This window comes from Perna viridis, chromosome 9 (genome assembly GCF_037379345.1).
Source record: "Perna viridis isolate PV_CMFRI_1.1 ecotype Kerala chromosome 9, ASM3737934v1, whole genome shotgun sequence".
In the NCBI taxonomy this organism is placed as follows: Eukaryota; Metazoa; Mollusca; class Bivalvia; order Mytilida; family Mytilidae; genus Perna; species Perna viridis.
In genome coordinates, this window is record NC_142453.1 from 5,105,366 (window position 1) to 5,133,202 (window position 27,837).

Genomic DNA, 27,837 nt, shown 5'->3' on the forward strand with positions numbered 1-27,837 from the left:
AATATCGATTGTAACGTTTAAGATTTGTGAATGTGCAGTCAATTTTATTGAAACATACGCCATTTCATTCTTAACATATTTATTTAAAAAAAAACAACATTTAAATTAATTATTAATTTTCAATTATGTAATGCTGTTCGTTGCCTTCTATCCATTGCTTCCCGCTGATACGTGTATGCTTTTAAGTAGCACTTAGGTAAGAATCATGCAAAATGTTACTCATGGTTGGAAAGCCTATATATTTTTATTTTGATATTTTGTTTAAAATGTTATAGCAAACAGAAAGTAATATGTGGCTTTTCATATAACCCTTGTTCTTATGAGTAATAATTTATATAAAATGTACTGTATAATTAAACATTAAAGGAGATAACCCTGTGACTGTCACTGCGTTTTTGGGGTCTATAGCATATTATAGAATTTGCTTGATGCTTACAAACACTTCTACTTAGGTAATGTACGGCATGCATGCTGTTGTGTTGAATTCTCGGTATTGTTTAGCATTAGGCGTCATACAACCTTTTTGGTCGTGACTCTAAATGTTATTATTTTCTAATTGGTGAAGTCTTGGGGCCGGATGTGATATTAGGTATACGATTTACTAATATAGGTCTAGGGATGTGACGTAGTATATGCGATATAAGATAAACGTAATATAGGGTTTAACAATTATTTATAATACATATGCAAAAAAATTATATTTTAATTCTTATTATTTTATCTTATTTTATTATCGAAACTTGCAGTATTACAATTTAAAAAAAAAAAAAAAAAAAAAAACACTGAGGCTTCATTCCTTCAATTGCACATGGTAGAACCTCTTAATTGGTATGCACTTGGCTTCCACTCGCGATAGTTTTTGTTTTGAGTTTTTCTTGTATACGATTAGTTTTGGGATTTAGATCTCACAATGTATATGATTCTTATGTTACTGATGATCCATGAAACACGTAAACAGTAGATGGACCTGCATGGGCCATTTTCCCCAGGATTCTGACCATAAGTAGGGCCAATTTCAAAAATTGTTCACATGTCCAGAATTTTCATTGGAGTCTTTAGAAAAAAAACTCTTATTGGTCCCAGAAATGCAAATTTGTGAAAATTTTGATAAGTGAAAAGTACAAAAAATTGCAACAATATCGTTGAAAAATCATTTCCGACATTTTTGGTCTAAATAGAACACTTTGAGTCGGGAATTCCCATAGAAGCACATCTGCAACCATAACAGTGTATGCCTTTTTGTGTAGTGTGATTTAAGAAAAACACATTTTCTTTAAGCACAAAATGGTTGGTAACGTGCCTTGATATACTATCTTCTAAAGTAAGTAAGACAAGACACGCCCATTAAAACTGTTTTATTCGATCACAGGTAATTTAATATAAGAACCCGTAAAAGCACATGTAGAAGTCATACGACATGCATGGCACACGCAGTGGCTATTCTAGGTCACACGAATTTTCAAGTCACAAAGTTCAGGAACGAATTTTGATTAAGTACTGTACATAGTTTCATATCTTATCCATTCCAAAATACGAATAGGCAATCCAAACACTAAATACAAGAATTAAAAACAGAAATATAAGACATAACCGAGCATAAATCTCACGTCGACTCAGCAACATAAAGGAAGTAATAAAATAAAACAAACGAAACGGCCAAGGCGGAACCTGTCTGTCTACATGACAGAAATCTGGGTCAACAACAACCTTTGAGTCAGTTGACAACTTTCTATTCCGGTTATTGTCTTTAGGTTTTGGCACTATCGGAGTTTCTTTATGTTTTATACCACTCATATGTTTCACATCACAACTGTCAGTGAAAGACACAAGAGAACAAGACTTCGATCGGCGGTGCAAGGAGTGCATCAAATTATTACTGTTTCTGTGATACGTTTCTAATTTGAACACCAGAAACGTCCCTTTTGGAAATCGAGTACTATATTTGCTATGTTTTTTTCAATAATGCAAGTTAGCAAATACATTGTTACAACAGACACATTCCTTCCAAGTCCTTTTGATCGGATAGTGCATATAACCAGATTTTCATTGTAAATGCCATGGATTACAAATCGCTAGCTCATTTTCCATGCGGGTATTTTCAATCAATGATATGACCTAGATAAAAGAAGAGAAAAGAGACAGACAATAAGTATTATGTTCTAAATTTGTAATGTAATGCGTGTGTGATCGGTGCTGTTTTTTCCCCACAAATCTGTACATAGTGTAAGTATATTTACCTATAGTCTCCGTCTCAAACAATGGAGTTTTGAATAATTGAGAAGAAATCGGAAACATGGATTTTGTAAAAGTGACAATGTTCACTCCTTACAGATTATAGACAATAATGCCGAGGGCAGTCTAAGGTCCTTTGATGAAGAGTGAAATTTTCCATACTCGGAGTCTGCCTTCGACTGGGCCTTAATATATGATATATATCGCATGCAATAATAACGGTTCAGTGAAAAAGGTTTTTTTTCATAACATGTGCTCCACTTACCCAAGACAAACAAAGTCAATGCAGCATAAAAACTTAAATGAAAGACGTCAGTGCTCCTCCTTAATTTCCATCATGCAACCTGAAAATTTTGGCTGTTACAATGGATCCTTAAAAATTAAGGAAACATACTTTATACATTATAGGTACTTCCACCAGCAGCGTTCCTAACTACAAACGTAAATGTTTGGAGCAACTGGACCACAATATTCCACCATGCATGGTGGTAATGGGCTGTGGATTTTCAATACAGCTTAATTTGAGGGGTAAATATCATCAGACGTACTTTTTCCTGTAAGGGGGAAAAGGGGTGGGTGGGTTGTCGCGTCTTCCCATGCAAAAACCGGTTTTGCTAAAGTTGCCATCGTTACAGATCAGAGAGGATGAATTCAATTATTCAGTTCACATGACCAAATGATAAAAAATAACAAATCAATATCTTACCTTATATTTCAAAGAAGACTGCATTACGAACAACCCAAGTGTAAAAAAAATCAATTTTACTTTTTACACAGGTTGATTGCAGTTAACCAGGGACAATTTAATACAATTCTTTCTAATACAGTGGATACGTTCAACGGCGAATTAGAACCACGAGTATAGTCCAACTATAATTAAACTATATATATATACTCCAAATAATATGCTAGATCTTGGTTGCATGAGGATTGCAATGAAACTTGACACTTGACTTTAACAAACGTCCCACTTCCTGACACTGAAATTGATTTTCTTGCTTGACTGACCCCATGCGTTCGTTTGTTTACACACAACTCTTAGGTATTGTTTTGTTATTTAAACCAATAGAGTTGTAATCCATATTAAATACTTTGTAAATAAATACATTCCACAATAAAATCCTTCAAAAGTGCGCCAAAGGTTAAAATAAATATAATAATTATAATTTATATCGTATTTTTGTTTGCGTTAAAGCACGATATCCTTCTCATACAGATATCTTCTTAAGAGAAAAGACGGAGTTTGGATCTTGGTTCAAAACTTATCAGACTATCATTTTGAAATGATATTACTACAAATACAGCATGCGGGACATTGAGTGCTTATATTGAGTAGGTGTACAAATTTGGAGATGATGGGCAAAGCCATTTTACGCCATTTATTGGTTTATCTCTGTGTATTTTTATTAGTGCTATTTGAATATATTTACTTGAAGATAATCGGCAGTGTTTTTTTGGGTCATTTGTAAGTGTTATTCAGAGTCCTTCCCCAGTAAGTTGGAGACAATGAACAATGTTGTACAGGCCATTTATTCGTCGGCTTTATTTTATTCGTTGGTAAACGTTAGTGTTTCATTTGTCTATTACGTGTGTCTTTTTCTGGACATTTTTAAGTCTCTGTTGGGTCATGTTGTTTATAAATCCCCAACAATGACTTTACAGATAAGATCAAGATACCCATTAATGTAGCTTAATACGAGTATAGTACGAACATGATATTCAAACTTGACATTACTCTAAGGCACAGTCAATTTTCTTCATGAAGGAGGGTCTCGATTTTTTTGTTGAGTGAGACTTTCTCGTCAAGTACGAAAATAATCTACATGTACAGCCAGTGACTGAATTTTTTATGTGAAAATCTACATTGTTCAGTATTAATATTGAATCAAGAAGATTCTTGTTTCTGTCCATGGATGGGTAAAAAGCTTTTGCTAAACTTTGGAATAATTAAAAAAACAACTGCCCCTTCCCAATAAAAATGGTTGGTGCCCTAATCGAAATAATGAACAAATATTTGCGACAACATAGGATTCTTCCATAGCGTGAATGAATTCTATGCAGAATACCCCAAAGACGTTCATACCAGGTTACATTCCAATTGGTCAAGTAGTGTCTGAGCAGAAGAGTTTTGAAAAATTGAAAAATTGCTAATGACGACAGGCGACGACGCCAAGTGGTGGCAATAGCTCACATGACCTTCGTTCAGGTGAGCTACAAACCAATTGTCATACATCTATCATAGTAAGGAATACAAGGTAAAAATCAAATGAAATCTTTAATCTTGTTCCAAAACAAGCTGCTGGAAGTAACGTTAAGTTTCTGCCTGTCTTGTGGACTTTTTTAGGTTGCAAAAAATGTCTGGGACCTTCCGCTTTTGAAAGTAAATTAAAATCCCTGAATGAAGACAGCATACTATATCACAGCAAGTTTATTATAAATAACTACACAGAAAATAAAATAAAAAACACATGTTGACATATCAAGTATACCCCCGCTCGTACTAGAAGTTGATATTGGACAGCAACAAAAATCACTATCAATATACGACCCAAATATATAAAGCCACATACCAAATTTAAAATCAATCTAACCAGTGGGAGCAAAGATTTATTATGGACAGAATTACAGACAGACCGACAAGGTGATTTCAATATTCCACTACTCATTGAGTACATGAAATATGCCTGAAGTATTATATAATGAAATACTTGATAAATATAAAATAAGGTTCATTTAATCTTAACACCAACAAAACTCCATAGACATATTATGTGCATTAAATATGGTTTGATTTATAGTAGAAAATAAAAAAAAAAAGGTATATCATGAGACCTGATAAAAATGTCAATAGTCCAAGGTACAAGGATGTTAAAAAATCAATAATTTTACCTTATACTTTGTTGAACTATGCAATATAACAAAACTACAATCCAAGAAAAACATATGCATTTAAAATCTGGAAATAAAATGCTCTCCTACTCCAGAGGTCGAACCAGGAATAGTTGGTGTAAATATGCACACAGTTAAAGCTCTACAGGGTCCGATCCAGACACTTTGCAAAAGGGGGTGCCAGCCAAGGTTCCTCAGAAAAAAGGGGGTTGCTAAGACATTATTTGCCAGTTTTCGTCAATTTTACACATGAAAATTCCAAATTTACCAATAAAAGCGTGATGCCAACTCCCTGCACCTTCCTCTGGATTTGCCACTGTGCTGAAACACCTATAGAACTTCGGTAGTGATTATAGACACAGAAAGAATATGGTATAAGGTTTCAAAAAGAATGTAAGTGATCAAACAACTTCAGATTTGCAATTAATCAAAGAAATAAGAAATTCATACAAAATTGTAGAAAATGTTTATTTCTGACTCCCCTGTTCGGTTTCTTATTCATAAAAGGTTAGGATCATATCTCTTTATATCTTATTGCAAATTGTTGCAGTCAAACAAAAAATACATCTGATTTTTATAAGAAAAACTTCCCTAAAATGTTCAGAAAGGATTCTTAGTGATAAATTCTCAGACTCTCTAACACTAAATAACACAAATAAGACAAAAACAACATTTCAATGTTGTTTAAAAAAAAAACCCTTTGTTATTGGATATGTACAATGATTGATCTGGATTTACATCAGATAAAATACAATGAAAAATGTCTAAATGATTGATCTGGATTTACATCAGATAACAATCAAAATTCATTAAAAAATATACATTGGAAAATGTCTAAACCAAAAACCAGTATACTGGTAAACCAAATATGAAGTAGCAACACAGAAGTTTTAAGTTTAGGTTTTGAGCCTTTAAAAACCTAACAACTCAATGCTTGGCAAATGTATTTCAAATGTTTAGTTTATCAAATAATATAAAAAGGGAAAATACTCGTGAACAATTTTCTTTTGCAATGCAATCAAAATGTAATGGAAAAGACATCAAGATTACAACACTTTCTCAACCAGTAATCAATTACATTTGATTCATTGTAATAAAAAAATTAATTGATTGCTGATAACATGTAATTATCAATGAAAATGTAATTGTTCAGTTTAGACAGGTTTCACTGTATATAATAAATATTAACACTGCTCTGGTAGTTTAAAGATATGAGATTACAGTAGAAACCAGACTTTTTATTATACCTTACTTCTCTCAAACTGGTGTGAAATGTAACATTCATTGTAAAACCCCATTTCATTGGATAACATTGCAGCATTCGTTGAAAACTCAGATTTTATTGGACAAGGTTGTTAATTTCAGGGAATACCCTGAACTTTTTTTAAGGATGCGCAGGCGTTATTTCCAACATTTTTAATCATTATTTTCCCATATTCATTCAACACAAGTTAACTGTATTGTATTTGAAGGTATGTCATCTTTAAGTTGATTTTATTGTCACCTGTTTTCTAGCACTGCTGAGAGATTGCAAGTAAACTCAATAAGGAACTGTCCATGACTGATACCTCAGAAATTTCAATTACAATACAATTATCTCTTTAAAATATTATAAAGTTGCAATTTATATGTGGAATATTATTTGTTTCATAAACTGTAATATCTTAACACATAAAAAAAATCATCTCACTGACTTTTTCTATTCATATGAAATTTTAACGTTTGAAAAAGGTTTATATCTGAATTCTGACACAAAATTTGAGTATCCAACCCTTTTCTGTCCAGTTCCACTGTAAATCTCTTCTACTGTGCAGTAAACATGATTGTGAAGTTGCCATAGCAACATGTCAACAATGCCAACCCAAGTTTATAACGTTTTCTAAGTTATAACTTGTGGGAGGATTCATGGTAGATCTAGTGGACATTGCATTCTTCCCAATCAAGTACATTGCACAGTATTTTATTTTTTTGGTTTATTATACATATTTGTTTTTTAAGAAACAAATGGAGAAGATTAACATGACCTGAAGATATGTTGTTATATAAAAGCATAATTTCATCAACATAGTTTTACCATCTCATGACTATTCATTATTTTATTTTTTTAAGTATTAAAATAATGAATATTCATAATTAACTCTACTATTACAACTCAGAAGAAATTTATACATTTTTAACAGAATTCATAAATTTTACTGTTTTAGAGTTATCTGCCCCTGAATTATTTAATATTACAAATTTTTTTCAAAAGCAGTATTGCATATTTCATCTCTAATTTCTATTTATTATTGCTTTACAACCTCAGAGAGATAGACTCTTAATTTTTTTTATCTTCCACTGCCAGAATCTTAAGAAGACTAGCATGTGAACTGTCATGTTAATCATACACAACATCCTGGTAAGAAAGTTGTGTTATTCCATTGATTTCTCCCAGAGCAGCGTCAATTAAAAATGCTTTTTACAAATATTTAAAAACTTCATTAATTCTTCTAAACAATACATAGACATGAAGTTTGTATGAATTAAGGTTCACATCAAATTGATGCGATTTGTAAATCAAATATGGAAAGATTAAGCTAAATTACAAAAAGACACAATTCATATAGATTTCAAAAATACTCTTTCACGAAGCTAATCACTCATTTGTGGCAAAAGTTTATAGGACCAATTACTGCTAAGTATCAGAATACATATTTCAAATACACCTACACGTAATTCATAATATAACAAGAAGGTTTTGTAACAATACATGTTTCAGCACACAACTTGAGTATTCAGATTTTGATTTATATTATGCAGATTTCATTATTATTATTATTGTAAACATAACATTTTTTTGCCAAAATGTACATACTTATTAAAATTTAATTTTGCAGTTAAAAAAATAGATTGATTCTACTATGCATGAACATTTTTTTGGATGCCTAACTATTTTTTCTTGATTTTTTGTCAACTGTGAAGATGGAGTGAAATCAACAGAATGTGTGGATCCAAGAATTGGCGTAGTGGCTGAGAAATTTTTTTTTTTTTCACAAATTCTACCTTAAAAAATGTTCTTGCCTTGCTTCGCTTGGCATTTTATTCTATTTACCCCTTCCCCACCCCCTTTAATATGAAATTCTGGATCCACCCCTAATGTTACGTCAACAGTACTTCAACAGTTTCATAAAATTGTCTTAGTACTGTGATAATACTGATGGCTAATTATAAATAAGAACATTTTACACCAAATACACACACACTTCAAAGGCTATAAAAAAAACCCACACAGTTAAGTATACAAAAAGTAAAAAATTACATGAGATTCTAGAGGTAAACATATAAGATATTATTGGCACGTCCACCTGTAATTAATACAGCTTCTGGCTGTACTTTATGAGGTAAGGTAAGGGACACAACTCTTACAAATCATTGAAACATTTGAATTCAGCATTTTATATCAATATCATGTAAGCATCAAAGTAACTTTGATTGATTTCATTCTGCTATAAATGAAAGCTTGAAAGGCCTTGGTGAAATCATATATGATACAAACATATCACTGATTTCAAGTTATGTCCCTTACCCTAGGTGACTACGGTCTTCCTCCTTAAGTTTTTAAATATAGTAAAAATAGAAAATACTTGTTACCCCCCTGTAAACATTTATAAGAGTATTACTATTCATTATTAAAAACTTTCTTAAAATTCTACGGACAAACATATTCCTACAACATAAAACTAAACGAAATTTAAGTTTCTGAAAACAAATATATAATACACATCAAATTGTTTGGAGAAATAAAATTTATGTGTTTTGGCAAAATATTTCTCTGAACTTTGAAACAGCTAGCTTTGATACAACAATATATGATTTTGAAAGCCAAGAAAAAAAAGATAAATCATTTTTAATGTCTGTTACAAATAAAAATACTCTTTTTCAATGTTTTATGTAACTGATATTATGAGGGAAATTTTCCCTAATTAGAAGTTCAAAACATTTTTTTTTAATATGAGAATTTCATTATATTGTTTGCCTGTTTTTACTTAAAGAACAACAACAAAATATTCCTGTTATTCAGTTATTACAAGGCATGTCCCTTCACATTCATCTCAACTGACTCTTCTGATGTTCTGTCACCATCTTTGAATGCATCTAAACTTTCAGCATCCTCAATTGTATCTGGTAACTTCTTCTTATGGGTTTCAGGCAATAACAGTACCAGCAGACTAGCAACCAGTGCAATGCCACCAAAGACAATCACAGACACAGACTTATGGGTAAAATCTCCCTGGAAACAAAGAAGGAAATCTAATGTAAATTTTATGAAGGTTTCTAGATGAATTAAACAAGATCAAAATCCATCAAGTGGATTCTTAAGTAATGCAAAGTTGAAAGAAAGCAAAATTCTTAACCCCAACATTTTAGGTGCAGATCCAGGGTTTCAAGTAAGGGGAAGTAAAAAGGATTAAAAGCATAGCAAGAAAAGAAAAAAATTTTTATACCAATTTATGGCGGGCTCCATTGGTCCAATCTTCCATAAATCTACACCAGCATTTAGAAAAGGTGGGGGAGGGGCATACTTAAAAATTAGTCTTGCTTGGTACTTATATCGATATATATATATTTATTAATGGTATATATTGAATTGAATATTGGTTGTTGGTAACATTGACATGTGTGTGCTATAAATAGGTGAAAGATGTTTTGATTAGTTAAAACACGCACAACTTTTCGTGTCTGTTTGAATTTGACAGTTATTGAAAGGTGCAAGGTTTCTATCATTCGAGCCATTGCAATTCAAGTGTTCAGTCAAATTTTTTCTCTTGAAAATTATTATAATAATTTTCATTTTTTATTTTTCTGTCATTACAGATGTTCTATCATTCCTACAATGAGAACAAGCTAAAATATAGACGAACTTGACTTCAACCACACGTCGTGTTTCACAGTCATTTTATTTTTGTAATAAAATGCAGCACTTGATGCAAGTGGCACCTCCAATATGAGAGTTTGTTATTTAATTGATAAATATTTTATGTTCATTTGAGCGAATTAGGACATAATGTAGTTTAATACTGAACCTTTGATAAAATAAAAAAAAAGTGTTCACTAGTGGTGTAACTTATACAGGTACATAATACACCTTCATTTTCTTCTGCCTCCTTCTAAACTGTACTCGTTAGAATAGCAAACGTATAGCTTACTTGAAATCAACATGTTTTTCATCATTCTTTTTTAAAACCATCACTAGTAACTTACCAGAACAAGTACTTGAGGGGCAACAACTCCTCCTAATCGTGCCCAAAAAGCACAGCTTCCCATCCCTATATTCCTATGTAAAAGAAAACAAACTTCATACATGTACAATTTCATTCTTTTTCTTTTCTTTATTTTGTGTTTTTAAAGTATCTGTGAGTTTAAAATCAGCAGATATTATTAAATGGACACTAAAAAGCTCCTTGGACAAGCATTCTGTCTATAGACAAACTAGAAAATTAAAGGCAAATGTTTTAATACAGGGCTTTGAAAGTGGATAATCTTGATACATTATCACAACTTAAATCGTATCTAGAGTAAATAAAAACTAAACTATGCCAAAGAGCTTAAAGAACTCACTCCTCCAATAACTATTGTGATAAATCAACAAAGAGAGATAACAAAAGCCTTAATTAAAAAAAATCAAAATTAGAGAAAGAAGTATAATCAGGCTATTACTATGACCTCTGTAAGCATATCAGTTTTCATGGCTTTTAATTTTATTTCATCCTGTCAAACAGCAATTTTTGTGTATGAATTTTTTTTTTAAATCGATGCTTTTAAAAATAATTATGATTGATGTTCATTCTATGTCTATTATAATTCTTTTTGTAGGTACTTTTTTTTCACGTAAATATTATTTACAGATACAGGAAAATAGTTGCCTCTGTTTACTTAAGCAACTAAAAATAAACAGAAAGTGAAAACAAAACAAGATTTATGAAGGCAAGACATTCCTGACTTGAAACAGGCATTAAAGATGTAGCAGTTTAAAGTACTTTGGTGTAATCAAAACCCTCCCCCTTTTAAAACATTCTTCATTTAGATTGGACAACATACCTGATAACAGTGGGATATAGTTCTGAACTATACACAAAGATAATACTGAATACTCCAGCCATGCCAAACTTTCCCATGATTGCAAAGCATTTTTCCACATTAGCTGTTCGTCCAATCATCTTTCCTAAAATGAAACGAGCCTTATTTAGAGTTTTAATATTGAATATAGTTATATTTTTTTTCAATCATAAAATATAAACCATGTGAACTGCTAGTATCTTAATCTTTCTTTCTTTTAAGATTACAGCCTTGCCTCCCCTTACTATCAATGAATTAAAGTACAACTCTGCCTTGAAACCAGGCAGAAGCTTATGACTAGTGATTCATGCAATTTCTTAATCCAAAAACCTCAAAGAAACTGTATTTGACAATAAGAGTGCATATGAAATTTGTCATTAGAGATAAACACTTAAAATTTAGTTGCTTACTAGTACAGAAAAGTATGGTAAATTTCTTGCCACAAATTTTAAACTATAACCGGTCAAAATATTTCATGATAAATAGCAGATTTAAGGAAATGAACACAGTAAGAGGTGTTTTTAGGATGCAACAAATGTAATTGAAAGGTATCTTGAGGTATAATCACTCCCTGACTGCCTTTTAAACAGACTCATACATCAGATTAAAATTTTGTAATTTTTTGGGGGTAAATTTTGAAGTTAATATAAATTAGAGCTACCGTCACGCAAAGGTATATGGAATAGACCAAAACTTAAATTTTTTGAAATGAATTTAAAAATATGCTTACCCTGATGAGCAAATGGAATAGCCCCAGCAACAATGCACGAAACAGAGCCTATAACGAAATACAGCAGCAGGGGTATCCTACGTCCAAATCTGAAACAATGTGTTATAAAAGTACCTTAAACTGTACATTGTATACCATGGAAAAAGTATTTCTATCAAAAGCTGTAGCTATCAGATTTGAACATTTTTTTTCTTAATGGAAAATTCAAACTTTGCAGGGAAATGAAGGGGATGGATAATTTAACCATAAACCATAATAAAATGTTTCACATTGTGCAGCTTGATAAGACTGCAGAGGTAAAACTCTGGACAGTTTGGACAAATAAGAATAACAATCAAGCTATGAAATTGAATTGTAATTAAATGTTTAATGTAACATAAAATTTTGACTGGAATAAAAGTGTTCAAAAAACTTAAAGAGTAATCAAGGGAACCAAGGTTATAGTGGTAATCAAAAGAATGTAATCCAGGGACAAAGACCAGACATGGAAAACAGACATACACAACAAAGAACATGAAGTAACTAAAATAATCCATACAAAGTAACAAAAGCAAATGAGCAACACAGACTCCACTAAAAACTGGGAGCAAGGATCAGGTGCACAGGTAGGGTAAGCGTCCTCTGCTTTTCTAAAAACAGCCACAGAGTTGAACAGATTGGACAAATAAGGATAAAACACTCAAGCTTGATACATCTCTGAACTTGGATTGTAATTAAATGTTTAATGTAGCATAAGATTTTAACTGGACTGAAAATTTTCAAAGAACTTTAAAGTTTGCACTTACATGTAGATATTTACCATTTACAGTTTTTTAGTGGTAAAATAAAAATCACTTTCCCAAGAAAAATAGTTCTGTAACATTTATTTGGACTTCTATACTACTTTTTTGTATTACTGAAGCAAGATTTTTCTTTTATATTGCAAAAATTAGAATAACATTTCATATTATAGTATTATCATATAGTTCATATCACACCCCCATGATGTGAAGATAAAACAACTAAATCAAAGATAATTTTACAAGTTAAATCATTACATACTTTATAGGTTTTTACCTTTGTATAACAAACACCACCAATATAAAAGCCACCAGATCCACACATCCACTGATAAAGAAAGTCAAGTACTTGTTACCAGCAAGACCTGCTATCTTAAATGTCATACCATAATATCCAACACACACTGAAAACCTGTCAAGTAAAACTAGAATAAGAGGTATTCAATGGCCTTGATTGACAGTAAAGTTAATATATGGTAAGTGACAACCTTGAATGTGATATGAGGTTGGTAACAGCCTTGAATGCAAGCAAATGTAATATGAGGTTGGCAATAGACAATAGACTAAATCTTAGCAAATGTTATACAATGTGACAACTTTGAATGTGAGCAAATGAAGCAATATTTTGAAAGTACTAGTGTTCGAGTGGTACCAATTTTTTTTTTATTTTCGTAGGGAGGCCAGACACAACAAAATAAGGTTCTTAACGAAATGTAGATTTTCGTAGAAGTGTAATCGGAAAACCTCAAAACCGCGAATTAAAGAATCCACAAACTTGTGTTTCTTCTCTAATTCACGAAAATTAGTATCTATGAATCACAGTAAGCTAAATTTCAATCCCAAAGAAAGGAACTTAAATTTCAAATTAGTCCAGATCTAGTTTTGAAAAAAAATAATGGTGATATTGGTCTAGGTACAAAATGTCTACATGAAATTGGCTTGTGTTATATGGATTTCCCACCCAAGAAAAAATTGAACCTCAGTAAATTGTCCACCACATCAAAGGCTTTCAAACACTTGATGTCAAGTTTATTTATATTTCTTCATGGAGTATTGCCTATAAAGTTGTCTAGATCTGTGCAACCTGTTTGGTCCATCATACAAATTTTTTTGCGGTCATATAAAAATTAAAACTTCATTTTGTTCTAAAATCGTAACAATAAATGTACAAATAATTTGTGAAATATAAATGCAAGGCCACATTTCAGTACAAAATAACAGCAGTAATAATCAACTACTAAATCAGGCACCAAACAATGAGTCATAGACTCAACAGAATGTCAACTAGCCTGATTCAAATTTAACTGGACTGTACCAGATAATGGCTAACAGCAAAGACTGATAAAATTCATTTACCATAGATAAAATAGAATTATACTGTGTTTTCTAAGGGTTGGTGTTCTCAGTAGGTCATAGATCATATACTGTCTTCCTGTTGTATTTTCTTTAGCCTCAATCTGGATTTGAAGTTCATCCATTGTACAACTTGGGTAAGGTAATTTGTTGAACTTAGTAATTGTTTTAACAATTTTCTGTGCATCATCAATCCTATCTTTCAGCATCAGCCAACGCAGGGATTCTGGTACTAACCTAGAGTAGACAACATAGTCTGTTAATCAAGGGTAATGGTGATACAAAGTACAAAAACTGTTAACAGAGTACATGTACATGTATTTTTTTAGTATAAAATGTACTTCTTTTGATTGATATGTCAAATTAAAATATGTATATATAAATCTGAGCGGTATAAATTATTATAATTTAAATGCTTGTATATAATATTTGTAAGCTTATAGTAGTTATAATATGTTGTTGGACAATTCAAAAAGGTATCAAAGCAAATTTTGAGTGGAACCTGCTTCCCTAGCTCTTAACCCTAGGTCCTGTCAACCAAATGAATTCAAGCTATTTGACCTCTGAATTACCTTTATTTAAAGCCAATCAGATTCAATGTATTGTCTGAAAAATATGGACTTCAAATTAAAGGACTAATGACTAAGATAATCTCACTTACCATATATAACCCAAAGCAATGGCACTAGGTACAGATATAGCAATCTGTATATGGCGCCAGTTTGGAAGGAGGTAGGCAATCCCTGCCATCATGATAACTGTAACACCCCAGAAACATTCCAACACTGCCCCAGCTGTCCCTCGATACTGTGGCAAGAAGTACTCCATTACCAGGACATAGGTGGTGGTCTGTAGACCCTGAAATTTACCACAAAATTGATATATATATCAGAAATAGCAAGGGTACTATTGCATTTCAAAAATGAAAATAGTCATTTGAAATCATAAACTGTAAGTCTCATAATTTGAGATTTTTGCAATGAAGGGTATAGATGGTCAGACTAACAATACCTTTTTTTTAAAGATTATTAACCCTTTACATCCTAATCTTTATTTCTTATTTCTTATCATGCCAGGCATAAAAATATATAAACAATAATTATACTAAAATATAAGGCCACAAAAAATAAAAGTCTTCTACTAGCAAGAAAAAAAATAGGGTAGGCAGGGAGAGAAATTATTTTATTTTTCAAAAAACAATTTACATTTAATTAATAGGGAAACAATCTAGACTTAAGCAGTGCCTGAGCTAAAATATTCATAAAAAAGTTAAGGCCTAATTTGTTCAATTTTACCTGCATAAAAATTCCCTGAAGGAATCTCAGAGCTACAAACAAATAGTAAGACTTCACAAAGGCTGTCAGTAAACCAATGACCACCGGAGTGAACAGTGTAACCAATATAATCGGTTTACGTCCAAATTTATCAGCCAGGAAGCCGAACAGGAGTCCTCCAACCATGACCCCTACGAAGTAGATTGTCGTTGCTAACCCTGAGAGGTAACTATGGCTACATACAAGGTCCCACTGAAAAAAAAAAAAAGTGTTTTATTCAAACTAGAACATGTTCAGTAAAATAATGTTTCAAATGATATTAAAAACAATCTTTAAATGGGGTTCATGTAGCTGTAAGGAGAGACCTCAAAATAACAAAAAAAAAAAAACAAAAACATTCACTGTTTTATTAATTTAATCATTGAACAATAATTTGACAGTGCAGGGTTGGATCCAGAGAGAAAATTGAGGGGTGTTCTATGGAAGAAAGGTGTTTTGCTTTTTTTTGCCAAAATTCTGCATGAAATTAACAAAATTTTGAAAAAAGGGGGTCTAAAACACTCAATCCCCTTGGATCCACCACTGTAATGACTATATATGTGTAATCAAATCCCCCTTATCAATATTTTGTGAATGTGTTCTACATGTACTTAAATACATACATGTAATAATGTGTAAGTTGTCTTAGGTCTAACATGTAAATATGAAATCATTTAAAACAAATGTAAAATCATTGACCAACAAGATAATGCAATGTTTAATTTTAACAAAAGACGAATTTTTTTAAATACTTTTTTTCGTACAGCTTAATGGTCTATTTAAGAAGTAAATTGACTTTTACAGTACAGGTCTTACTACCAATCATGCATTACAGTGTTGGACTTGGGATTTCAGGTATGGGGCATAAATAGAATAAAAGGCCAAATGAAGCAAGGCATGAATTTTTTGGGGGTGTAGAATTGACAAATCAAGGTTTCATGCAGATATTTTTTCCCAAATTGCAGGGGTAGGGAAAAAAATGTCAGGCCTGTCCCCTTTGAAAGAGTAATCAAGGGAACCAAGGTTATAGCGGTAATCAAAAGAATGTAATCCAGGGACAAATACATAAAGTAACTAAAATCACACATACAAAGTAACAAAAGCAAATGAGCAACTCGGACTCCACTAAAAACTGGGAGCATGGACCAGGTGCACCGGTAGGGTAAGCGTCCTCTGCTTTTCCAATGCCTGCATTTATCACCTTTTAAGTAGCATTGATATGTCTAATGTTCCCTATAATAAATCCATTCATTTTTTTTCCCCTATGGTTGTAGTATATGAGAGTGTAAAATTGTGTACAGATCTTGGAGCTAAATTTCCCTCACCTAAAATTAAGCTGAAACTATCTACTACTTAACCAAATCTTCAATCACACTTTAATTCTCCATGTATTTTAAAAACATTCTCTATAAGACATTCTTGAGGGTTTGCAGCCAAAATATTTTTTTGTTCAGAACGTATGTACAAATCACCTATCATCTACTTTTGCATAATATTTTGGCAGACCTGTACTGGAAACATTGATCTGATTACAATATTTGCAGGAGTTTATTGTCATAACTAAAATGATTGGTGGTGTAATAATACATAATATTTTTGAATTTAAATATTTAAAGTAAACAAAGTTCTTTCACTATTACAATATATTGACTAACAATTTTAAATGTAAACCCAATACATTTGTATATATGTACAGAACAATTTTAAATAAGCAAAACAATTCAAAATGTAAAAATAATTTTGACCTACGCCCAGGTGTTCTTTCCAAGTTATATATTTCCTTATTGTGGTCTTACTAAGTATTGAATTAAGAGCAATAATCAACATGTCTTCATAATTCATATAATAGAGATCATTTAAGCGTAGGTAGCAGTCTTTATCATATAGCAGATGATTAAATTATTTTTGTCTTATCAATGCATATTAGAAAAATATTCAGAAAAGTAACAAACCACATAACCACTCTAACTTGGTGCACTGAGATAAAAATTATATTGATTGTAAATGAAATAGGTACTTTGCAAGAGTTATGGTTCTTGACTTAACTGATTTAGGCCGGAAATAAATGTATACTTTACTCATACATACAGATATGTATGCAGAAAGGGCTATAGTTGTGTAAAAATACTGTGTATACAGATATTGATCAGGAGTTATGGTCATTTTTAACTGTGACATGTGCAGGACATGGTTTCTGTCTTCACAAAAATAAGGTTAAACTGCCACTGGGATAAAACAATTATTATTGTATCTAAGGAAGTCTTAAGAACACAATTTTTACATAGTTTCTAACTTGCTACATGCCCATTTTCATGGTTTTTGTTGATTTTATGATCCTTCTATGGAAATTTAACATTGAAAATACACAAAAATGAGTAAAACTTAATAAAATAGAATAAAAAGTGACCAGAATTTAAGTTAAACAATAGAAAAAAGTATCAGAATCAAACCACTTGTAAAGCCATTGTATAAAATTTTATTTAATCTTTTTATTTTCATATGCTACAAAGTTTCAATGTAAGGTGCCATAACAGACTTATTTAAATAAAAAGATATAAACCAGTTTTATCAAGCAGAACATATGACTTTTTTATGCATGTATAACATATTTTCACACCCACTGAATAGTTTTGCTTTGTACTAGTTCAGCAACATGAGACAGATTTTTATTTCCTAGATACTAGAGCAACAGCCTTCAGTTAGGCATGTCACTCCACTCATATGCAATTTTTCAGACTACAAGTCAACCAGTGGTCTCTATGCTACATGCTTGGTGCAGAAGCACCAACTTCCCATTTTAAATCCTTGGTATGACATGGCCAGGTCTTTTGGTAAATTTCCAATTTGATTTAAATAAATGAAAATAGTTGGTGGGGACTTCAGGCCTGGGTTCCATTAAAAAATCTCAAGTTGAGAATTTCCTCAAGTCCTGTGTTTTTCCTCAAGTCTTCAGTTCTAAGTGATCTAACTGGTTAAAATTTGAGTTGAGGAAGGAATTGAGGAAAATCTCAATTTGAGATATTTTATGATGCATTGTGTAGGTACATTTCACTGAACAATCCACCAAGATAAAGCTGGCATTCAGATTCAAGAGTTGGGTCAAACTGTAAATATTATAGGACAGGAGTACCCAGTCGAACTTACCATCCTGGCATCTTAATGTTCAAGAATACAGGGGCGGATGCAGAGATATGTTAGAGGGGTTTCCCATCCAGAAATTTATCAGTAGGAGTTTCAAGCTCTCAGTTTGCTCATTTTTTACCTAGTTTTGCACAAAACTAACAAAATTTATTAACAAAAAATTTATCAATATGAATGAAATAAATTTACAAATACAACATACCTCAGAAGCGATGGTAGATTCAGGACTACAATATCTCCATTTACCCTCCTGAGACACTCCACAAGTTACAGTCATACTAGCATTAGAATCTGTTTGAAAAAAATATTTTGTACTACATTTCCCATATTCTATTAGTTCCGAGTTTAAGTATGGAACAGTATTGGATGGTCCAGCGCCACAGGTATCACTATTGTTGAACTGGTCTTCCAGAGTGGCATTGTAACACTCATACTGTTTTGGTGGAGATCCAATAAAAGCCATCACAATATGGTTGAACACAACCGGGAAATAGTTGAATGCTAACAGTATGAAAATACAGACTTGGAACTTTCCTGGACTTCCCAGCTCTTGAAGAAGCGTCTCCAGTTTAATCTTCATGGTTTACTTGTGGTTTGTCCTGGTCTGAAAGTAAAAAAAAATTGAGTACTCTTCATACCAAAAGTCTATTAATGAATGGCCTTTACTCATGTTTTTCCAAAACCTCAATTGAAATTTCAAATACACAATAAGATTTAAAATTTCTTTCATCATAGAGAACCATGGAAGCTATAACATCTAAATAGAAAAGAGATTTTTAACAAGAATAATAATTAAGTACCAGTCCACATAAAATTCAGACACTACCAATGGTCAAGTGATTCATGGTGAAGAAAAACCCACCAAACAAACGATGCTTTTTTAGTCTACATATGCTATATATTCACATAACAACAACCTTTTCTGTATTCAGATCTGCAATTTTGAGAAAATCATACATTTATCTCCCACCAAAAGCAACCAAATGAAGCCAAATCAAGAACGATAACTCCTGCAAAGTGCAAATTTCATGTACAATCTATATAATTTTTTATCTCAAAAGCACAACAACCAAATGAAAATTTAAGACTGGTTACATGATCAGTTACTGTTTATGAATAAGAAATAAAACTGAATTTGGTGGGTTTTTGACATGCATAAATCACCATCTGTCTGATTTTTAGGAAAACTGATACTTAATGGTTATTAAACTCTTCAAAAATATCAAAATAATATTTCAGAAGTTAAGACTTCAAATTGCTTTCTTTAATTTAAAAAATATAAATGCAATTAAAACCCTGAATAAATTTGTATACCTGTTTCTGACTTTACCCAAAATTGATTAAAATATACATGTACACAACCCCTACCTTTTCAAAGATACAATTCATATAAATGGTCTCTACTTTTTAATATGGTTATTAATCTTTCCAAACATAAGCCAAGTTATTTATAACCAATCTGTCCAGATTACAGTGAAACCTAATTAAACCAAACTTTTAAAAGAGTCAGATGATCTTGATCAAATTTAGACAGTGATTGAAATTATAGAATGTCATCAGCAATTTATCACATTGAAGCTGAAATTGTCCCATAAAAATAAAAAAAATTATATAAAAAAAATTAATTGCCCATGAAAATCCTTATAATAGCTCATCCTCAAATTCTTTATCTGAAGCATTAGTGTCGAACTTGTACAGGCATAAGATCATTTATGAACTGAGTAAGGGTTAAAGTAATAAAAACATCAAAAGTAGATCTTTCAATTATTCTTTGTGTGGTTAAATAGGTTTCAATGTAGCTTCTCATAATCTTCAATGTGTAAATAAATACAAAAACATATAACATTCTTATTTGAAAAAAACTGACCTTGAACTTGGCCTGAATTGTTGACGGTAATATGCAGGGCAATGTTAAATAAAATTTAAACAATCATATCTTTATAAACAATTAAAGTAGTTTAGAATCTAATGCCTGAATCCGTCCCTTAAGTCTTTCATTTTAATGTTCATTGCCAACATTATTGTTTTTCAATTGTTCTTTATAATGCCTGATATTATCTCTCTCATGCTACTGTCATGATACTAAAAAATATTGGCAATATCCAATGACAATAACTGTGACGTCACCTATAAATAGTGCTATCCCCAAGTCATTATAGCGCTGTACTTTGCAGCGCTATGATTACTTAGCGCTATGCTAATCAATTAATTTGAGTTAGAATGCACTATGGGCAATTCACTATAATTTTGGAGGAAGGCCAAAAGAGCTATGCTATGCCAGTAAGCACTGTGCTATTTGAAAATTATGGGGAGAAGACAGATAAACATAATAACGGCAGAACATCACATCTCACCCTATTGGGCTCACTGTCATCTTTTCTGTCTTTACTCCAAAAATGCAATTATTCTGTATATATTGGTGTATAAAATGAAACAAAAATTTCCCATCACCTCTGCCTTTAACCTCAAAAGATCCTAATTTCACATAGAACTACTGTAAGTATTTAAAAAGAATGGCCAAACATAAGTTGATTCTTCAGAATGTTCCAACTTAAGATGGTACAGAAAAAAAAAAGTATATGAATGACCTTTGATCAGAGGTGTAGTGCCTGGTATGGCAGGTACTGCTGTATCAATAATTTTTGTTGGTACATCATGCAGCACTTAAAATTCTAGTAAAAAAAACCCAGGATATTTTACTTGGTAACTAATTAAAACAAGTTCAAACATATGAGTTCGCTACTCCTGTTGTTAAAAATCAAGATTTTGATGCTATGCCTCTGCTTTTGTCCTATGTCCATAAAAAAATAATAAAACATTAGAGTATATATATATATATACTAGAAAATTACTAACAGTGAATAGATAGATATTGGAAGAGACTTGATTTGACTTTCAGTTTATAAACAACCAATTTGTATCAATATCAGAAAATCAACATATCTTTGTGTTAATAATTCTGAATAGTGAATTAAAAGGGGGATAAAGTTCATGAGACATCCACCTGGGCAGTAATGTACAATTACACAACAAGAGGGCAACAGAGGGCCATATCTAGCTTTTAACTTGGAATATGACTCACACTTAACATTTCCAGGTCCCCTCAATAAATTATCACAAGTCATCACAAAACATTGCAAGTAACAATAGTCTTATGCTGGGTGCAAAGTGAAAATATATAACCTAGAAGTTATAACTGTGACAAATTTAAATGAGTTCAAGGACCATAACTTTTTCCATCAGAACAAAATTAAAACTTAAGTACTTTTCCATCTAAGAATTGGGCAAAATGTATATAAGGTATGGCACATGAAGGAAAAAAATGCAGAGATTTTATTGCATTAACTAATTATACCTAATAATCACCAGAAATAACCATCAAAGTTTTTGTAAAATTTGCTTCAGGATAAACTTAAATAGCTTTTTGGTTGTTTTCTAGATGTACTGAATATATTTTAGGCAGAAGTGACTAAATTGGGGAAAATGATGTGCCACCCATTGCCTGATTCTTACACAGAATGGTACTTAAAACTGTTGAACTCATCTTTAAAAAGCTATACACTACATTTGTAATTAAATATCATATCAGTTTTGTCAGTCTTGGCAATCTTGACAATCAAGGTGACAGAAACACATACAAATGGAACCTAATATAGTCCCCTTTAATTTTCATTGGTAGGGGACGAGATAGGGTCATAAAGTAAATAAAAAAGGAGACAAAATAAAACTTTTATGGGGGATAGACTAGACACTTTTGACACACAATTTTAATGCCATTCTAAAAAACCCTACTACAAATAGAAATCAATAGTGTTTTTATTACTGTTGACTACACAATAACAGAATAAACAATGCACAACAATAGAGTAATCATAATAAATGTATTACTCTGTTGAGTGAAGCCCTTTTCATAAAAAAATGTAGGAGTAAAAATAAATCTGAAGTTATGACGTCCCAATATTTTGATCTTCGATGATGTCATAACTTACGACTAATTTTATACTTATGATTTTTCATTAATAAATCCAACTGTGTAATTTAAACAATTTTTGCTCAAAAATAAATGCCTGACAATATACACATCCCATTATGGTAATTTAAAATTTCATAACAATCCTGCAAGTCATTGAAGAAGAGTTGCAGACAATGCATAAGACCAAATTTTGCTGAAATACAACTATATGTCCACAGCCGTTATTTGTACAATTTTTGCTCAAACATAATTTCCTGACAGAATGCACATGTGGTTATACTACATCACATGAAAGTTTCATAACAATGCTGCAAGCTACTTAGAGAATAGTTGCAGAAAGACAGACAGACAGACAAGGCAAGGTGAAACCTATATACCCCCAAAACTTGGTTTGTGGGGGGGGGGGGAATAATAAACCACAGAGTAAGTTCATGACAATGGACAGACTTATAAAGTACAATAGGATTACATGCGTAATGACATACTCAAGTATAGTTCAATGGAAACTAATTTATTACGGGAGGACAGCCATACAGACAAAAACCTTAGGATTTCCCAGTACTTTGATCTTGGATTATGAATATCCTGTTCCATGTTCTAATCATGGTCTCTTTGGTTTCACTTCCACAGAATAGTGTATACATTTTAGAAGTCATGATCAATACCAAGCACTTTAAGTCTACCAAAGTACTCTTTTGATTAAAATAAATGGAAAAGACGGAAATTGCTTGTTACCATCAGAATTATTAAACTGGTCTCGCATGAAAATCAATGTTACTAATGAATAATACTGAATGAAGAGATAAAACTGCATTATTGAATGAAGAAATTATACATTAGAGCCAGAGCAATGGCATATCAAGGGAAGGGATTCTAGGGGTCAGAATCCCTTTTTGAAATATTTTTTTCTAAATTTCATGCAAAATTTTAGCCTGGATCCCACTCCCTTTTATTCTCTTTTAAAAATGCCTACCAGAGCCTAGTATAAATTCATTTGGACTAGTGGAAATTCTGTAAAAGTGCATCCTTTTTAAGGCAAGTTGTCCAAATATATGGTCCAGGCAAGTAGATGTCCAGGCAAGTAGATGAAAACAGTTTTTTACACTGACTGCATCAATACATTGTATTCTAAGTCTAACCATACATAACAAGCATGATATGTTAATTTTCACAATCCACTGAAGTTCAAAGGCAAAATAAAATCATAAGTTGAAATGGTATAAAATGAGTGCCATAGTCATAAACTAAATAAGAGAGTACGAATTCAATAAATACCCCTCAATACCCACTTAATTTTAAAAAAAAAAGATTGTTTTTGATGCATTTTTTTTACTCTGAATCCAGATGTGATAACATTGTTTTCTGGTTAACACTCGACCATTAATTGGAAAGACCTTAACATGAAATATGGCCCCCAGTTACAGAAAAATGAATAAAAATCTTTCAGTGTGGGAATATTCTAACTACAAGTGATCCATCTAATTGGATAAAATCTTAATTTTTTGCATGTAATTTTGTTTTTTTTTTTATAACTATATACCTTGAAAATTTCTGACCATGTACAAAGGGATTACAAGTCCTCTTTTCTTTACATCCAATTACCATTAAATTCTGGATTGCCCCTGATCTAACATAAATCCCAATGCCACAGTAGTGGAAGAATCATATATTTGTTGTGTGAGGTACATGTATTATAATTACTTAAGGAGGTAGACCTAAGGTAAAGGACACAACTCTTAAAAATCATTGGAACATTTGTATTCAGCATTTTATATCATTCTTATATAAGTATCTAATTAACTTGGATTCATTTGATTCTGCTTCAAACGAAAGCATGAGAGGTTTCCATGAAACTGAATATGATACTAACATATCATTGATTTCATGAGTTATGTCCCTTACCCTAGGTCTACCTCCTTAAGTCTGAGAATATAAATCTTTTGATAAATACAAGGACCAAGTTTCATAACCAATTTTAAATTGAGATATCTTTAAAAATCCCTCCTCAAGTCAAAATCCTGATCAATCAGTTAGATTGTAAACAGGAAACAGATATGGTCTACATTTGGACAACATATATTGTAGATAAAATAAGAAAATAAAAACAATCGCATATAAAAACTGAAAATAAGGCAAAAAAGACAGTGTACAAAAAAGTAAACATGCAACATAAACTCATATAAACAATGAAAACAGATAATCTAGAGATTATACATGTACTACATCAAAATTGTGTAAAAACAACTCATCCTACCTTATCGTTGGATTTAAACTCTAATTATAGGGGCTTTATGTAGCGTGCATGTATTTACACAACTTTTCATTGAATTGTTAAACATGTCATTCCTATTTTATTTATTCAAATCAATTCATTATGTATAAGTTAGCATTTGACTATTTTAAATAGGTTTGCTATCAATCTATATCCTATAATGAGTAGAGCCCAATCCAGAGTAAAAAGTGATCTGTAAGTCAATTAGTCCGTTATACTTTTGGTTTCCACAGGGCAATTATTATAAAGACGATTTTTCACATCAGTTAAATTCACTGATACAGAATTTCTAAGCAGAAAAAATTATAATTAAGAAGTACAAAATCCACCTAACAAAACTAAGTCACCATTTTCCAATTTTGTAAGAAAGTTTTACTTTGACTCATGTAATAGCCCCTCAAAATTGATTCCTTAGTGCATTTATAAACTGAATGACACTTGATTCTAAGATGATTGTCCCCCATCTAACAAACAACAAAAAAACAAACAAAAACAAACAAATCAAAACAAAAATACAGGAAAGAAAACTTAATAGCACCTGTACCTTTTCTCGTTAAACCTGTGATGTGACAAAATTGATTGTACGTTGTTATTTACCATTAAATAATCAATTGAAAGTTATTTAATGAAAATCAATTATCATTTAATAAAAGACACCAATGGTAAAAGATTTCAGGAATTTTTTCTATAACAAGGTGTCAATCAATAATGGAGGTCCCATCCCTACAAGACTTTATAGCATTTATCAGAGGTTCATCAAATTAACTTCATTAAACTATGTCCTTTGACAAGTTGACATCCTGTAAATAAACATTCTACACAGCAAGTGAAAGTCACTTAAACCATTCTAATAATCTTCATAGATGATGGAAAGTGTATAAGAACATCTACAAAGACCTCAGACATTCACCCCTGACTCCATCATATACACAATGTATGTATAACTACATTTAGCCATAACATTGTTTTCTTATAGTTCTCATTTTTGCAGGGAAATGTGATATGATTGCAATTTATATACAGTTTACTGATATGCATTTGTTATCATTATTTTGACCCCTCCTCCCCTCCCCATTGTAGGCTAGTAACCACTAATTCCACTTCCCATAGGCTTCCATGCTAATTTCACTGAATTCAATGGCTTCTCTGGACTTTACCTTATCTTTAACTGACAGAGGACTATATATCAGCATGATTCTACATATGTCAGCTCAAAATCCTAAGAATGGCATGTGGGGTTAGCAGACTTGCAGTGCAGTACTGGACATTGGAAGTGAACGATCTATAAATAGCATGGGAAATCCCAGTGTTTTCACAAGATAGGGGTATATTTAGACATCATTATGGAGATTAGACTTCACATCACAAGAAGCAAAATGCACCTATAAAATGTGCAGAAACGTTTTTCCTTTCAGAAGCTGTTTAAATTTTTAAAATAAAATGAGAACTTTTTTCACAGCACTATGGGGAACAAGGGGTAATTTCTGTGTAGGAGTATTTTAGCGTTTGTTCCAAATGCTCATTGGTTGAATTGGTGGTCTGTAACCTGTAATGGTGAAAAAACAGGGATGACAAAATGTTCAAAATGGTCTAGCTTAAAAACTGTACTATAGATTTTGCTGATAACTGAATATACCTGTATTTTATGGTAATAAACAACCGTGCAAAGTTTCAAATGAATTAATTGATCCATTCACAAGTTATCATCTGGAAACTGTCAGGGCACAGACAAATGGAAAGATGGATGCACAACTTTTTTAGTGCATCAAATAATACCTGGCTTACCCATTCATATATAAAAATTTAACTTTAAGTGTCAGTATCTGTAAAAATCAGGCAGTGGGTGAAACATGGTATGAAAAAAAAACCCACCATTTTGATAGTTTAATTTGACTATTTTCACCATCAGAATCAAGGAAAACAGACAAGATTTTCCATTTCATGCTGGCCTATTGAGTTACAATTCATTTAAATACACTGAAAGTGCACATTTCAAGGGCAGATAACTAAAAAACCTCATTTTACTGGGATTCTATTGAAAAATTTCTGAGCAAAACCAGTGATGCAGGGATCAAATAATGGTCTTTTCAAATAGAACAGAATTCTTGAGTGATATTACAAAGTCAGATCAGTGGGGTTTTCACATGCTTATCTCTGGTTTTTCCCATTTTGCCTGATTCTTACAAACACTTAAACTTAATTAAGTAAGGGAACACTTGCTTCCTGGAAATTTTTAATGCTTTTCAAGGCTATATTAAGGACTGAACACTTGCATGCATCACATTTTCATATATTATTTACCGGTAGGCTTAAATTTAAATAATGGTTCGATTGCCCACATCCCATCTAGTCACAAAAAAATATGACATAAATCAAATTATGTTAACCCATGTTGTGCTGTGCCCTGCTTTAACCAGGATTGACCTGGTTCCACTTTATTGGTTCTGACAGTGTTAATCTTAGTTTAGGAAAGCACAATTTGTATGCATCTGCAAGCAGCCTGACTGTGCTTTAAAATGAGATTATCTGATATGATAGAGTTTGTTAAAAAATAATGAATTAAGAGCTGAAAGAAGAGGTCTTAAGTTTTTTGACCCCTCAATGGACTTGTATTCTTGTATTCTACATTCAAAATTTAATTTTTAATGTCACCAACCTCAGATATACCCAAAGTGTTTCACTGCTTCAAGTGCTTGTGTCAAACCACAGAACATAAGCCGAAAGCGAAAGTGAAAGTAGACGGCATGTACCCCTTTTCATTTCATGATATTTTTTACAAGCAGTTAATAACGTTATAGTTTTTCTAGAAAAAAAATTATTCTGAAATTTTTAAAGAATGACACTCTTACCTATCGTCAGACTCCCATTCATTGATTACAAGTTTGTTTACGACGTTGCACAATCCGGTGACCTTCTGTAACATTGAGTTGAAGTGTTGGTATCAGTCTATCAAATATCTTTTTCAATCAATAATGAGTATCATAACCACAGAGAATAAATTTGAATTTCAATATTGCATATCATTTTTTTCAATTAAAAGAATAATGAACTATAATATA

The 27,837-nt window shown here is 31.8% G+C and overlaps 1 protein-coding gene and 2 long non-coding RNA genes across 5 annotated transcripts; 1 reads left to right on the top strand and 2 right to left on the bottom strand.

Annotated features, from left to right (window-relative positions):
* Positions 1 to 1,340: 1,340 nt before the first annotated feature.
* On the bottom strand, positions 1,341 to 3,487 carry LOC148606418 (uncharacterized). The gene is made up of 2 exons (XR_015915069.1): positions 2,939 to 3,487; positions 1,341 to 2,115 (listed from the first exon to the last, which is right to left on the bottom strand). It is a non-coding gene; the product is annotated as an uncharacterized LOC148606418 (long non-coding RNA).
* LOC148606419 (uncharacterized) lies at positions 3,459 to 10,104 on the top strand. The gene is made up of 3 exons (XR_015915070.1): positions 3,459 to 3,564; positions 9,310 to 9,416; positions 9,976 to 10,104. It is a non-coding gene; the product is annotated as an uncharacterized LOC148606419 (long non-coding RNA).
* On the bottom strand, positions 4,645 to 27,716 carry LOC148606420 (solute carrier family 22 member 3-like). Of its 3 annotated transcripts, none has more exons than XM_088544670.1 (10): positions 27,628 to 27,716; positions 18,736 to 19,137; positions 15,375 to 15,605; positions 14,741 to 14,937; positions 14,083 to 14,316; positions 13,004 to 13,138; positions 11,948 to 12,036; positions 11,200 to 11,323; positions 10,363 to 10,435; positions 4,645 to 9,391 (listed from the first exon to the last, which is right to left on the bottom strand). In XM_088544670.1, the coding sequence occupies exons 2-10, from the start codon at positions 19,111 to 19,113 to the stop codon at positions 9,185 to 9,187; spliced, it is 1,668 nt and encodes a 555-aa protein (XP_088400796.1). In that variant the 5' UTR covers positions 19,114 to 19,137; positions 27,628 to 27,716; the 3' UTR covers positions 4,645 to 9,184. The 3 variants fall into 3 exon arrangements, with proteins under 3 accessions (XP_088400796.1, XP_088400798.1, XP_088400797.1); XM_088544672.1 differs by lacking the exon at positions 27,628 to 27,716 and adding an exon at positions 27,435 to 27,455; XM_088544671.1 differs by lacking the exon at positions 27,628 to 27,716 and adding an exon at positions 19,902 to 19,974.
* Positions 27,717 to 27,837: the final 121 nt, after the last annotated feature.

Bases quoted from the DNA above. Each gene is read 5' to 3' on its own strand.
- LOC148606420 (XM_088544670.1), bottom strand. From the start codon at position 19,113: ATGAAGATTAAACTGGAGACGCTTCTTCAAGAGCTGGGAAGTCCAGGA. The intron at 15,606-18,735 runs GTATGTTGTATT...TTTTTTTTTCAG, and splicing joins AATCTACCATCGCTTCTGAG to TGGGACCTTGTATGTAGCCA. The intron at 12,037-13,003 runs GTAAAAACCTAT...ACATTGTTTCAG, and splicing joins GTGGTGTTTGTTATACAAAG to ATTTGGACGTAGGATACCCC.